Here is a 13,840-nt window from a genome sequence, read left to right on the forward strand (position 1 = left end):
AAAAATTATTGGCTTGGTCATTCTGATCTTTATAAATCTAAAAATAAAAATGTTTTAAAATTATGGAGCAAAGAACATGGCTGGCTGTTCTTTCTTCCACAAAATTATGAACCATCAAAAATATTGCATGTTGACAATGCAAGTGCAAAACAAAACTAAACCAGAAAAAAACCCCAAAAGCAATGATAAGCTAGAGCCTATTAGAGATGTATCTGAAATCTGGAATCATAGCCACATGACTAAGTTCCAGCACCATCTATAGTAGCTGATGAGCAATTCACTGCATTCAAGGGACTTTGCTCATTTTGGGTATATGTACCTTCAAAACAAGAAAAATGTGGAACTGTTTGCTGTTTTAATTCATACATATGTATGCATATACACACATATGTATGAATGACTTTAGAGAGATGTAATTCACTTAACATAAAAGTCACCCATTTGAAAAGTATAATTCAATGGTTTTTAGTATATTCAGAGTTGTGCTAATATTTATGCTGGTCATTGGGGAGTTGATGGCCTACCAGTGAGGGCAGGATGAAGCCATCCCAGCATTCCTCCTCACTCAGTGGACAAAGGTCCAGCTGTACCTGGATGGCTGAGATGGTACAATACAGGACAGCAGCAGCAGCTCAGTGGTTTCATTTCAACTTCAAAGCTACTGGGGTTCCATCTTATTTGTGAACGTGAGGGTATGGGTGGGATCAGGTAAGTTTGTTCCCAACCTAGGGTCTTATTCTCAAATCAGAGAGATCTTGAGATATTCCAAATATTTTTCAAAGCCTAAGAGAAATCACACATTCCCCTAAGATATATTGCGTGGGTTAATTAAAATCACAGTAAAACGAGGTTAGTAATGGAATCTGCCCATTACAGGGATGTTGGGAAGATTAAATGACATGTTCACAGCAGGCTTAGGGCATATAATTATCTTCTCACCAGAGTCATACTGCTTATCAAGCTATAAATGTAACTTTAATAACAAATACAAAAATGTTTTGTTTTATTGATTAAATAACATAAAATTAGATGTCCCCAAGGAAGGTAATAGTAAGAAAAACAATCTTTGAAGTTGAAAATATTGATTCTCAATACCTAAATGTTGGCAGGCTCTGACACAAAACAGTTGCATTTATATGCAACACTGGAGCTCAGAAACAATCACTAGATAAAACAAGGCACAGCAAAACCCCAATAAAACAGGGCTAGTAATACCTGCCCAGCTATGCCCACTTCCAGTAGAGGCAGAAAGCACAAGCCCTGTGGTCAGGGCCCTTACAGTTAGGATGGGGAGAATCCATTACCATGAAGTTAGCTATTGACGATTTCCAAGAGGATATGCTTAATAATTGTAGCAACAGCTAGCATTCATTGAGCACCTGGTATGATGTCAGGCACTGTGCTAAGAGCTCATACATGCAGATGAACAAACGGAGGCAGAGATGTGCTCATACTGCTAAGTTGTGGACGTGGTTTTGAATCCAGTGCCTGGCTTGAAGGCCGGGGCTCTTACCTGTTAATGTCTCCAAATGGAGATAACATATTGGATGATGAACACTAGAGAAGAGGCATGAATTGGCATTTAGATCTCCTTTAACTCCCACAACAACCCTGTGAGATAACCAAGAAACAGAAAGGTCCAAAGTCTCAGTGAATCAGTGCTGGTGACAGAATTTGAACCCAGGTTTGACTGCAAAGCCCAGCTTCTCCAGTGCCCTTTGTTAAATGCTCTGCACAGGGCATTCTCCAATCCACTGCATCCTGGCTGACTTCCTCATAGCCTTTGCCTAACTTCCAAGCCAGGAATGGAGAATGGCCAGAAGTGGAGGTGAACTGGCGTCTGTGGTTGAGGAGCAGACCCGCAGAGTATCACTCTGCTGTGGGCTCCAGCAGCCTTCGCGACAAGTGTTTTGCAAGCCCAGACTCTATCTGGAGGTAGAACACCTCCCACCCCATCAAAAAAACCCTTTAACTGTTCTCTGACCACCAGTTTGTGTGTCCTTTTCCTGGTTCTCCAGCTCTGCCTGTTGGTCCCCAATCCTTGCTGGCCCTATTCACTCGCTCCTAAGTTCTCAGATTTCAACAGATATTCTTTCCTTGCCCAATGGGTCAGTCTGCTCCCAGCTCCTATGAGGCCCATCATCAGTTGCCACATATACTAGACCACAAGCTAACTCTTCAGAGCCTTTTGGTAAAAAGTCCAATAAAGGCTCCAGCACTTGCTTCCATATTGCCAACAGCCATATTTCTACTAGTGGGTCCCAAGGACTGTTTCACAACAGTTTTGGCTGCCGAGCATGAACGCCTTGCCTATCCAGGAGAGGGAGGCAATGTATGAGTCTGGGCCTCATCACCACTATGAAAGCCAAAGGAACTAGCTATCTTTCTCCTCACCTCTGGCACCTGGGTCAGATACCAGCCTTGGCCAGTCAGATGCTCCTACCTGAACCTTAAAGAGACGTAAAGAAAATGACTGATGAAAAACCATTCACCAGGAAAAAATGGGGGATAGTAGTGATTATCCTCTGGGTAGCTTACATCTCTTGATGGGCTGTGGTTATTAAGTGCTCACTTAAGCTCTACATTTCCTATGGTTTTCTAAAATGAAGATTAAAAAAACTCCCTCACTTTCTTGAACTCAAATAATGGCTATACAGGGTGTTCATGTTGACAATTCAAGCTGTACACTTAAATACTAATTTGCATACTTTTCTGCATATCAGTACAGTCCCCAACTGACAATGTTCAACTCAGGATTTTTCCACTGAATGATGGTGCAGAGGCAATACCCAATCAATAGAAACTACTTCGAATTTCAACCATTCCAAGGCTAACAATATATAGTACAATACTCTCTCATGATGCTGGGCAGTGTCAGCGAGCTGCAGGTCCCAGTCAGTCCCAAAATCATGACAGTAAATAACTGATAGTGGTATCTCGGTTTCCGAACATCTCTGCTGATGAACATTTCAGTTTATAAACACCGGAAACCTGGAAGTAAATGCTTGAGTTTTTGAACAGAGCACTCCTCGGAAGTTGAACATGCCATACGGCTTCCGCTGAGGGCAAGATCCTGAGGCCTAGCTATCGATCCCTTGGTTTTCCAACGTTTCAGAATTCAAATGGTCTCCCGGAACAGATTACATTCAAAAACTGAAGTACCACTGTACTCTACAGCAGGTGTGGGGAACCTTTTTTCTGTCAAGGGCAATTTGCTTATTTATAATTGCTCTCGGGCCATAGAAAATTATCAACTTAAAAAATTAGCTATGAAAAAAAGCTCCTAGATTTATTGAATTTCAAGTCCCACCAGCAGTTGTCTTGGCAGGATGTATACGGCCCATGGGCCAGATGTCCCCCACCCCTGTTCTACAGTGTACTGTGTTGCCAGAGTTTTTTGGATAGTTTTTCTACTCCGTCATGTCTACAAAATGCCCACCTGTGTCTCCTGCTTCTGGTAAGAGGAAGGCAATTACTCAAGGCAAAAACTCAAGGTAATTCAATTGCCAACCATAAAATGTAAGTGTTCTGAGCACATTTAAGGTAAGCTAGGCTATTTGGTAAGATAGGTAAATTAAAGGCATTTTTTACTTATGGTATTTTCAATTTATGGGTTAATCTGGATGTAAACCCATCATAAGTCAAGAGGCATCTGTACTTCAGTAAGTTTATTTTTCCCTCCCCAAGCTGCTACTTGGGTGCACACTTCTTCTTATAGCACCACCTGGAGGGAAGTTAACAGCACCACTGAACCCCACATGGAATAATTTCCAATTTTAGTGGGCTAAGGTTTCCAGAAAACTCGTTATGAAAGAAACTTTTATTATTGATTTTATAGAGGAAGGAAGAGCGCAAGAGAGAAACATCGATATGAGAGAAACACTGATCGGCTGCCTCTCACACGCATCCTGGCTGGAAACCGAACCTGCCACCCTCGGGTACACGGGACGACACACAGACCAAGCAAGCCACACCACCCAGGGTAGAAAGTGTAAGGAATTTAAAGATCACACAATCTAATATACAAAGACCTGTGACTGGCTGTGTTAATCAATACTAGAAACTAAGATCCTAGATGACCAGGATTGCCATAACCTGTTGCGAGTACCCAGACCTTTGGATGTTCACATTAGTTAACTAATTTCTCTAAAAACAATTCCCTCACAACCAAACTACACAAATCCAGAAATATAGGAATAAAGCAGCTTAGCTCAGTTCAAACAGTAACATTTCCAATAAAATTGCAAAATGCCTATAGCTTTACCCATAAGGTATAAATAAAGCCTTATAAGGGGAATGTCTACTAATGAAATGTGGCCAATTCCATCAATACTGACAAAAACAGTACGATGTTAGTCTACACAAAGTCAATATAAACACCAAAGATTCTTTTATGAAGTGGGGGGAGGGGCCCAGAGATACATTTGTCAGTATACTCCCAACATAATTCATTAAATCAAATATTAGGCCCTTACCATGTGCCAAGGAGTATAAACACAATGTATAATTGTCTGTCCTTGTGCGGCTTACAGTCTAGTTGAAAAGGCAATCAAATAGCCCAGCTGGTATGGCTCAGCAGTTGAGCATCAACCTATAACCCAGAAGATCGTGGTTCGATTCCGGGTCAGGGAACATGCTCGGGTTGTGAGCTCAATCCTCAGTCGGGGGACGTGCAGGAGGCAGCCAATCAATGATTCTCTCATCATTGATGTTTCTCTCTCCCTCTCTCTCTGAAATCAATAGATATATTTAAAATAAAAAAGACAATCAAATAATCAGAGTGCCCACTAGGCAGTCTGTGGGGCCAGGTTATTTCACAGCCAGGCCTCATCACCACTAGGATGGTCTGGCTACCTGACTTGGCCTTCGAGGCCCATGACAGCTGTCACTAGGGAGGAAAGTTCCCTCTCTGTGATCAATCAACCTAGTTATCACTAGTCTTGTAGAATTATCATGCCAGTCTGTCCCTCACTAGTTTCACCCGAGTATACCAAGAGCACCCAATTGCTTGTAAATAGACATCAATAGAGAAAACTTCATAATATGACAGATAAAACAGCAGACAATTTAGTATTCTTTACTTCTGTGCTTCAGGCTCTTCATCACTGGCACAAATTCCCTTTATACTTTAGAGATGTTGAGGATTAAATAAATATGTGAAGCACAACACCCAGAGCATAGTACAACCCAAAATATAATGACCAGTGTATTTATTTTCGATGTGCAATGTAGATTTCCTTAAGCACCAGGAAAAGAAAATCACCTTAAATACACCCCTCTTCTAAACCTATAACCCTAACTGCAGAGGAGTTAATCAAGGTGCTATGAGACCGCATTGTCACGCTCTACCCCCAACAGGGTATCTCTCTGGTTAGCTCCGCTTGGGTCCTCCTGTTCTGGCCCTTGTCTCACAAGTACAGTTAAAACCAAGAGGATCTCAGGGAAAGCACAGAAGCATTGTGAGCCACGCAGCCCTAAAAAAATCAATCAAGTGATGCTGTGATGGGGTGACACCCTCAGTCTGAATACTGGATGTACAGTCTAGTCAGGCCATGCATCTTGCAAAAAGACTTTATTAAAGGTCTTTATAGAGCAACATCCAGATTCCAGATCCAGCTGCCAAGGAGACCCTAGAACCGAATAAAGCACAATAGTAAGAAAAGAAATCTCATTTGAGTATCCAGTTCTTTCATTTACCATATGGGTATACATTCCCACTTAAGATTTGCATGAAGACTAATAAATACAAAGAGCATTAAAAAAACACACAACCAAAAAACCCCAGGCATTCTATTTTAAGGGGGTTACTGAAGGATGATAACTAATTACTAGGAAGAGTGTCCTGAAATTTTTGAGTACATAAAAGGACAATAAAGAAAAATTCCTATTTCAAACATTATAGTAAACATAGGAATTTAAGAGACCAAGTCCAAACATCCATCCCAAACAAATCCTGGGTTAAAAGGGCCCCTGGCTTCAACCTGCATTCTTCCATGTAAATTAAGTGTAATCCATTTATTCACAAATGCTTACCACAGTGTGCAATATAAGTAATCACAGGGAGGCAAAGAAATAGGGTCCTATATTCTGCCCAAGAGGCTGCTAGAGACATACCTGTTACGCTGTGGGTACTGGCTGGGGCATGGCAGGAGGCTCTGGCTTCCCACCCTTCTGTTCCGAGATGGGGGTGGTGGGCAGTATCTCATCTTTGGGTTCCACAATGCTCACATGGTCAGGCAGGGGCTTCTTAGGCCCTATCTTACCACTTGGATCCCAAGGAAGCATGATCTTCACTTTGATGCCCAGCACACCTAGAGGACAGTTAGAACCATGGTTAGGAACCACCTGTGGTATCACTGGCCTCTACAACACGACAGGACAGGGCAGAGGAAGAGAACAGTAAGTTACTCAAGTACCCCTGGATCTGGTCCCTTCTCAGACAAATGCCTCTAATCAATCAATGAACAGGACACTTTTGCAAAAGGAACCTACGCAGTGCCACAGAACATGGCACTGACAAGGACCAAAAGCAGGATGTGACCTTTCTGACTCGTCATCGTGTCATCACTGAAGGGAACACAGGTGGATGAGACAAGGACAAACCAACTCTTGGATCTGACTGATCTCAACAATTTGCTTCTTACAGTTCAGTGCAGCTGATCAATAAGCCCAACGAGTACTAACATGCTCTGCCACGCCAAAGACGAATTCCCCAAGCACCGAGGTGTGTATGGAAAACCGTATCTATCCACTAAGGCCCTTTGCTCTAAGAGCTCCCAGCTGCTCACCTTGTCTGAGCAGCACATGGCGCACGGCAGTATCAACATAGTAGTTAACAGGGTCCCCACTGTGGATCATCAGACCATCGACAAACTTCATGGACTTAGCCCTCTGTCCGCGGAGTTTCCCAGACACTACGACCTCGCAGCCTTTGGCCCCACTCTCCATGATGAACCGCAGCACACCATAGCAGGCCCTTTGGGAAAACAAGAGACAGATATCCATTTGTGTTACCACCAGACAGGATCACCTAACCCAGGGGTGGGGAACATCTGACCCTCGGGTCATAGACAGCCCAAGAAATCATTTGGTCTGACCCTGCCAAGGCAACAGCAAGCGAGATTCAAAATTCAATATATTTAGGAGCTTTTTTCATAGCTAATCTTTAAGTTGATAATTTTGTATGGTCCATGAATGATGTTATAAATATCCAAATGGCCCTTAGCAGAAAAGAGGTTCCCCACCCCTGCTTTAAAGGAACAACCCCACACGCCCCAAGCCAAGGCCCTATGCCAGGCCAATTAAATTGGCAACCTGGGGAGCTGAGTGTGGTAAAGCTCAGTAATAAGTTTTGTGTATTGTTGTTCTTTTTAAGTCCCCAGGTGATTCTAATGTGCAACCGAAGTTGAGACCCACACTCAACTCATGATTATCAAGTTGACACCTCCCCAACCCCCATCATTCTGGAGCAAGCCTTTCCAGTCCAGTCTATCTCTGCCAACTCAGGATTTCTGAATCAGGGAAGTAATCGGCAAGAACCTAGAAGTACCCTAGTCACTGAGTGAACCCTTTTATGGTTTACTGAAACATTCCTCAACCCCCAGAATTCATGTTCATTCAGTCTAATTACCAATTTAGGAGCCTAGCTGTCTTGACTATTAGCATGCTGGGAAAGCATTTCTAGCTCTATATAATTGATAGTAAGCCTTAAAATATCAGCCCCCCTCCCCCCCACACACAACTCATTCATTAGTTTATACCCTGAGAAATACTAATTGGAGCTAGCTGCCACTTTCAATAGGAAAGTAAAGAGTAAGACCTACCACCATGTCCCAGATCCTTTCACATGATCTCATTTAACTCTCACAAAAAGGTGGTAGTATAACGATCCCCATTTAGAGACAGAGGACCTAAAGGTCAGAGAACTTCAGTAAGTTGCTCAGGTCCCAGAACTTCTAAGTCAAACTTCAGTGTGTGCAAAAATCACACGGAAGGCTTAAGACAGACTAGCTGGACTACACTCTCACTTTCCAAGTCAGTAGGTCTAGGGTGGAGACTGAGTTTTTCTAACAAGTCCTCAGATGATGGCAATGAGGCTGGCCCAACCTTTTAGTCACTTTTTATGGCTGTGGCATTCAAACCGAGTGGGCAGTCTCCTACATGTCCTTGCCTATAGCCTTTCCTATCCATCCCAACGTCAACCTGCTGACAGCATAGCCCTTGTGTCCTTCCTCTGCTGAAAAACCCCTCCTGGGGTTCTGCTTCAGGTCTAACCTAATCACCTCATGTCCTCTATAGTCTGTCACTCCTCACATTACTATCTGTATACAGCTTACAAAGAAGAATGACTGCATTTTAAGCTCTCTTCCATCTGCACTATGTCTTATCTCCTTATAGTCTCCAGAAGAGTTAACACATGATGGAGCTGAATGACTCCAACAGGAAGCCTAACCTCCCCTCCCAGGAGTTATTTGTTTTACTCCCAAAGCACTCAGAACAGTTCTCCATTATAACATTGACCACTCCTTTAAAACTTGCTTCTTTACTAGTCTTTCCTGCTAGATTGCCAGTTCAACTAGGACATAGATTGGAAACATCTTACTGTTAAACCCCTCAGAGACTAGCAGAGCCTGCCATGTAAAGAGAGTTCATTTGCTGAATTAGTAAGATGGCAGACACACCATATTCTGATCCACAAAAAAAGGACACTCACCTCCGCACAGCAAGGCCTCCTAGGAGTTTGTAACGCAGAGACTCTGCCTGGGCAATGGCACACAGACCTCTTGTGGCCACCTTTTCAGCATAAAGCTTTAAGAAAGAAACAGGGTACATCATTAAACTTGTTACCTCCACCACTGTTTTCAATCAAAAACCAGCGCAATCATCGTATAAGCACATACCGCTGTATGTAATCACTGTAGCATCCCTTAAGTACTAAAGCAGTTCTACTCCCTACACCTAGCACACACTCAGTGACATGGACTGAACCATTCCTTATTGCCCTCTCATCCCTAAAATTAAGCTCACGACTTCTTATGAAAACTTCAACAAAATACCAGTCCATTTGTAACGTTCACTGATAGTGAATAAAGTCTTCAGTGTAAAAAAGGCTTTTAGAAGTACCATCCTAAAGAGCCATTTCCAGACCCACGGTAATCGCTGACATAAGCCAGGATCACTCACCTCTACACTGCCCTCAGGGAAGCCAAACCTCTTCTGAACCACAGCAGTCAATTCCCGGATCCGTCGGCCCTTCTCACCAAGTACATTCTGTGTCCTGGGAAAGTAAAAAGTGACAATTCATAGCTCTCATAAAATTCCAAATGTAATTTCAAATCTTGCATATATGCAGTAGCAAAACCTCGTTCAACAGACACAAGCAAGTATGAAGTTTGGGCAACAAGACCTAGTTAGATTTAAAAATGCAGTTTAAAAAAACCAATTGCATTCCACAAGGCCAAATTCACTAGTTGTCCCCTTAAGCTTACAGACTAAACCATCTTAATATATGCAACAATTATAGGTGAAGGCCAGGAAAATGAGTTTTTACCTTGTGGCCAAAATAATAATTTCTGTCCTGGTTGGTGTAACTCGGACCTCGACTCCAGAGTAGCCATCTTCAGCCAGCTCCCGAGTGAGAAATTCGTTCAGTTCAGCTTTGAAGATGCCATCAGCAACAAACTATCCAAAAAATAAAATTCAAAATTAGGACACATTTCCCTGCCTAGTCTTTCACAGCCAATGCAACCCTCATCAAAACTCAACACCTCCAACAAATGACCCATCATCAATCATATTACCCTTATCCCCACAGGAATGTAGCAACCCTTCTCAGACAAATGCCTCTAGGTCATCTTCTGGTGGTTACTTTGACCCAGGGCCCTTAAACCTGTGCCACAGAACGCAGCCCAGAGCAGGGGCCACCTGGACAAGAACACCTCCAGTCAGACTCGTCATCTCCTCTTCACTGAAGGGTTTTCAAGACTGTCAGTTATATGTACACATGCTAAACAAAAACTGTTCTAAAATGGCACACTGACAACTCATTCATTCAGCACAGCGGGGACACCACGCAAATGACTGACTAAGCAGTCTCACTGCAAAGACAACCTGGACCATCAGAGGAATCCCAGCCACGTTATCTTGCCTTACTTGGTATGCTTGTATTATAGAGCCGGCAACTCACAAAAGCGTGTGTATTTCATTTTAACGTGGGTGTATAAATAAAAAAATAACCAACTGCCTATTTCTAAAGCACATGGACTTTACAGTCCTTCCCCATGGAAAGGTGAAAAGAAACTCCAAGAAGCGCTCTTCCCAGGTTCCCTCACTCCATTAGCCCATGGCTTTTCTTTGGGCCCTAGATGGAGCAACAAATTGTCAGCAGCCTGTCCCGTTAAAGTCTTTAGGGTCAGGAGGCTGCATCCAGACACGACTATTAAGAAGGCAAGAATACGCTGCTACCACCCCTATCCACAGCCGTGGTGTTAAGATCTAAAGCGAATGGCTCGGCTCACGCTCTCAAAATACCACACGTTCACTCATTTTATTTGTTGACTAAGAAATGCTCAGAAGCGCCTTCTCCGGGGCAAGAGAAGCATCTCTGATTTTTGCTCTCCGCCCGTAACCGGCAGAAATCTTCTCCCTTTCCCCGCCACACTGCGATTGCCTGGCTCGGGCCCCACACTCAATCCACCGCCATCCTCAGTCCGCGGGAATGCCTCGTGACCCAAACCACTTCCCCGGGCAGGGCACGGAGCCGAGGGCCTCACGACCGCACTTCGAAAGCCCCTGACCCGAACGACGCTGCAACCCCCGGGATCCGAACACCAGCATCTCACCTTCCTCTTCTTGGAAATTTGCACCGCCATCTTGCCGCCTTGCGTCGCCGAAAGGAAAGGAAGTAGGCCACTGCCGGAAGTGGGTATAAAGGGCGCGGAGCGACGACAAGAACTGCGCGACGTCGACGCCTGTGGGCGCTCATGGGAAATGTAGTTTTTATGTTAAGGAAGGCGTTCAGAGAAGGGGGAGAGTAATCGAGACAGCTATAGGAGGAAACGGAGAGGGAGCAGATCAATTCGAATTGCAGCGGAGCTTAGTGTAGTTAAATAAACAACATGAGGCGCGGAGATGAAAATTACAAAGTATACGCTCAAAGAGCAACAGAGTTCAACGACCACGGAACCCTGGTCCTTACTCTCTACACTGTAATGAAAATAGACTGAAAGCCCTCAGTGAAACTCATTTAGGGGCCCAGCTCTTTCAGTCTGTTTTCGTTCTCTCCGTTCCAACTGATATCTAACACTTATTAAGCATTCTGTGGCTGTTCTGTGTTCTTCATATTATTAACTAATTTACCCCTACCTCACTTTCATGAAGTCTATTACAACTTGTAACAAGAAGTAACAAAGAAGCGGTTCATGGGCTCACAATTATTTTTCAATTAAAATGTTTCCCCCTATATTTTACTACGAAAAATTTCAAGCATCCATAAAAGTTGAGAGAGAACTGTGCAGTGCACACTCATATACGCATCATCTAGGTGCTGCAAGGAACATTTTTGCTATATTTGCTCTATCACATGTCCATCCATTCCTCTGCTTACCTACCAGTGCATCTTTTGATACATTTCAAAGTAACAGACGTCAGTCAGTAGTACACTTCCCCCATAAATACTTCCAGTTTTATGTTAAATCGATACAGCTTGCCTGCATTTAAAATCAGGAGGTTTCTCCATAAAACTAATTTAGATTATTGTTAAAAATATAGAAAGATCTAGCAAAATACCAGGCCAACATTGCCTCATGACTGTGCTGTCCTTCCCTGTTAGATGGCAAAGGGCTTTCCCCTGTGCCACAGTCCCTGACAGCTGCATTCATTTCTTTTTTTTTTAGTACTCACCCAAGAATATCTTTTTTTCCATTGCTTTTCAGAGAGAGTGGAAGGGAAGGAGGGAGGGGGAGGGAGAGAGAGAGAAATATCCATATGAGAGAGACACATTGATTGGTTGACAGGGCCGGGGATTGAGAATCGAGCCTGCAACCAAGGTACACACCCTCGGCTGGAATCAAACCCTGGCCCCTTCTTTGGGTAGGCCCACACTCTAACCACTGATCCAAACCAACCAGGGCCATTCATTTCTTGTCTGGTCCTGGAAGACATTTGTGCTTTACCCAGCACCAAAACAATTCTGAGAGATCTGTCCTGTAACCTTGGAATGAACAGGGTTCTGTGGAGAGCTGAGCAGAGGGACCAGAGAAGATGAAAAGTGGATGAACCAAAGAGAGAGAGAAGCCATGGACCTGATGCTTCTTGGTGCTGGGTTGAGGTTAAAGCGGGGGATGGAGAATGACACCCAGGTTTCTGACTCCAGTGGTGGGTGCTTGGTGACAACCCTCACTGACACGACCCCAGGAACAGGTTTTTTCCTTCATGTGTCATCTTCCTCGGCTCTTCACTCTCCACTTCACTGAGCTCCATGGTCTGTCAGTTCACGGGTGCCAGGCCGCTAAAATCTCGACCCTGATTAACCTGCCTATCTGACTTAGCTGTGTCCTCGCTTGGAACGTGGGCACTGTGGGAGAGAACCTGGCTTTGCATGCTGTCGTCAGAATATTTCCTCATTCAGATACGCCCCACATTCTCCCACAGTGCTGCTTATAATCTTTGTCAAATTAGAACCTCCCCCTCAATCTCAACAGCCCACCTCCCTCCTGACTTATTGCCCCCAAATAGATTGTATAGGCAAGAACTGCCCCTCACCTATCCTATAACTGTATGTTTCCTTGGCCAGCCTTCTTTTTTCCCCCTCCCTGCTCAAGAAAAAGACCTTCTTCTTGCCCAAGTTCAGCTTCCCCTGTATGTCCTAGTTCAAGGTTAGTTCTGTTCCTTTGAGACCTTAGCAATCATGCCATATCCCTTTCCAGCGATACTCTCCTTTCCTGGCTCTTTGCTTCCCCCTCCCTCATGTTAAATACGTTATTTCCTTCAGGGTTGTGGCTATCCTAGTTGCTCTTAATTGTAAAATAAATTTTAAAAGATTTTTTTTACTGCTTTTGTACTGTTGCTATCGGACCCACACTTCTGATACCCCTACTTCCAATAAAAATAAGACCCAGAGTATGGAAGGGTGTGAGAAAATGAGCATCCTCACACTGTAGGTGGAGTGTGAACTGGGCATCTTTTCGGAGGGCAGCTTGATGGTAACCGCCATAATTTGATATAAATTCCCTTGGCCCAGCAAATCCATTCCTTTTTATCTACTCCAGAAAAACACTTACACAATATACATGGAGGTGGATGCGAAAATACTCATTATAGCATTATTAAGAATAGTGAAAAAAATAAAGGACAGCTCCAAAGCCCCTCAGGAGAGAAGTGGTTATAGAATATTATATAGTGATTTAAAAAAATGATATGGAGGAGACCCTCAGATGGCGGTGGGCTGAGTGAAGCTACACGGACACTCCCCCAGGACCAAACTGGAATTACAACTAAAATATAAAAAAACTATCCTGAATAATCAACTGAAGACTAGCTGGAGAGCACCCTCATAACCCAGGACCTAAAGCAGGGACCACATTGAGACTGGTAGTAAGTATGGAGGTGCGAGAGGGCTGGCCGGGCTCCCACGGATAGCAGCTGAAAGTCTAGAGGGATATCCCAGCTGTGGGGGGTCCCTACTGAGAACTCTGGGGTCTAAACCCCAAGCTGGGCTCCCTAACCCAGAGCACCAGAACTGAGAAAGGTGCCCATATAACATCTGGCTGTGAAAAGCAGTGGGGTTTCTGTCTGCCAGGGAGAGATGGCTGGACATGCAGGCACCCTTTTTAAGGGCCAA

The 13,840-nt window shown here is 43.9% G+C and overlaps 1 protein-coding gene across 3 annotated transcripts in view; it reads right to left on the reverse strand.

Moving 5' to 3' along the window:
* RPS3 (ribosomal protein S3) overlaps positions 1-11,045 on the reverse strand; it is a 35,382-nt gene extending 24,337 nt beyond the window's left edge. For 2 of the 3 annotated variants that reach the window (XM_081154271.1, XM_081154272.1), the window contains exons 1-6: positions 10,842-10,944; positions 9,551-9,681; positions 9,184-9,277; positions 8,714-8,808; positions 6,789-6,976; positions 6,115-6,311 (exon numbers count right to left, since the gene is read on the reverse strand). In XM_081154271.1, the coding sequence (XP_081010397.1) occupies positions 6,118-6,311; positions 6,789-6,976; positions 8,714-8,808; positions 9,184-9,277; positions 9,551-9,681; positions 10,842-10,871 (732 nt within the window). In that variant the 5' untranslated portion in view covers positions 10,872-10,944 and the 3' untranslated portion in view covers positions 6,115-6,117. Of the gene's footprint in view, positions 1-5,555; positions 5,631-6,114; positions 6,312-6,788; positions 6,977-8,713; positions 8,809-9,183; positions 9,278-9,550; positions 9,682-10,841 lie in introns of those variants that run through there. The other variant, XM_081154273.1, reaches the window with a different exon arrangement.
* Positions 11,046-13,840: the final 2,795 nt, after the last annotated feature.

This window comes from Miniopterus schreibersii, assembly GCF_964146895.1.
Source record: "Miniopterus schreibersii genome assembly, chromosome: 12".
NCBI lineage: Eukaryota > Metazoa > Chordata > Mammalia > Chiroptera > Miniopteridae > Miniopterus > Miniopterus schreibersii.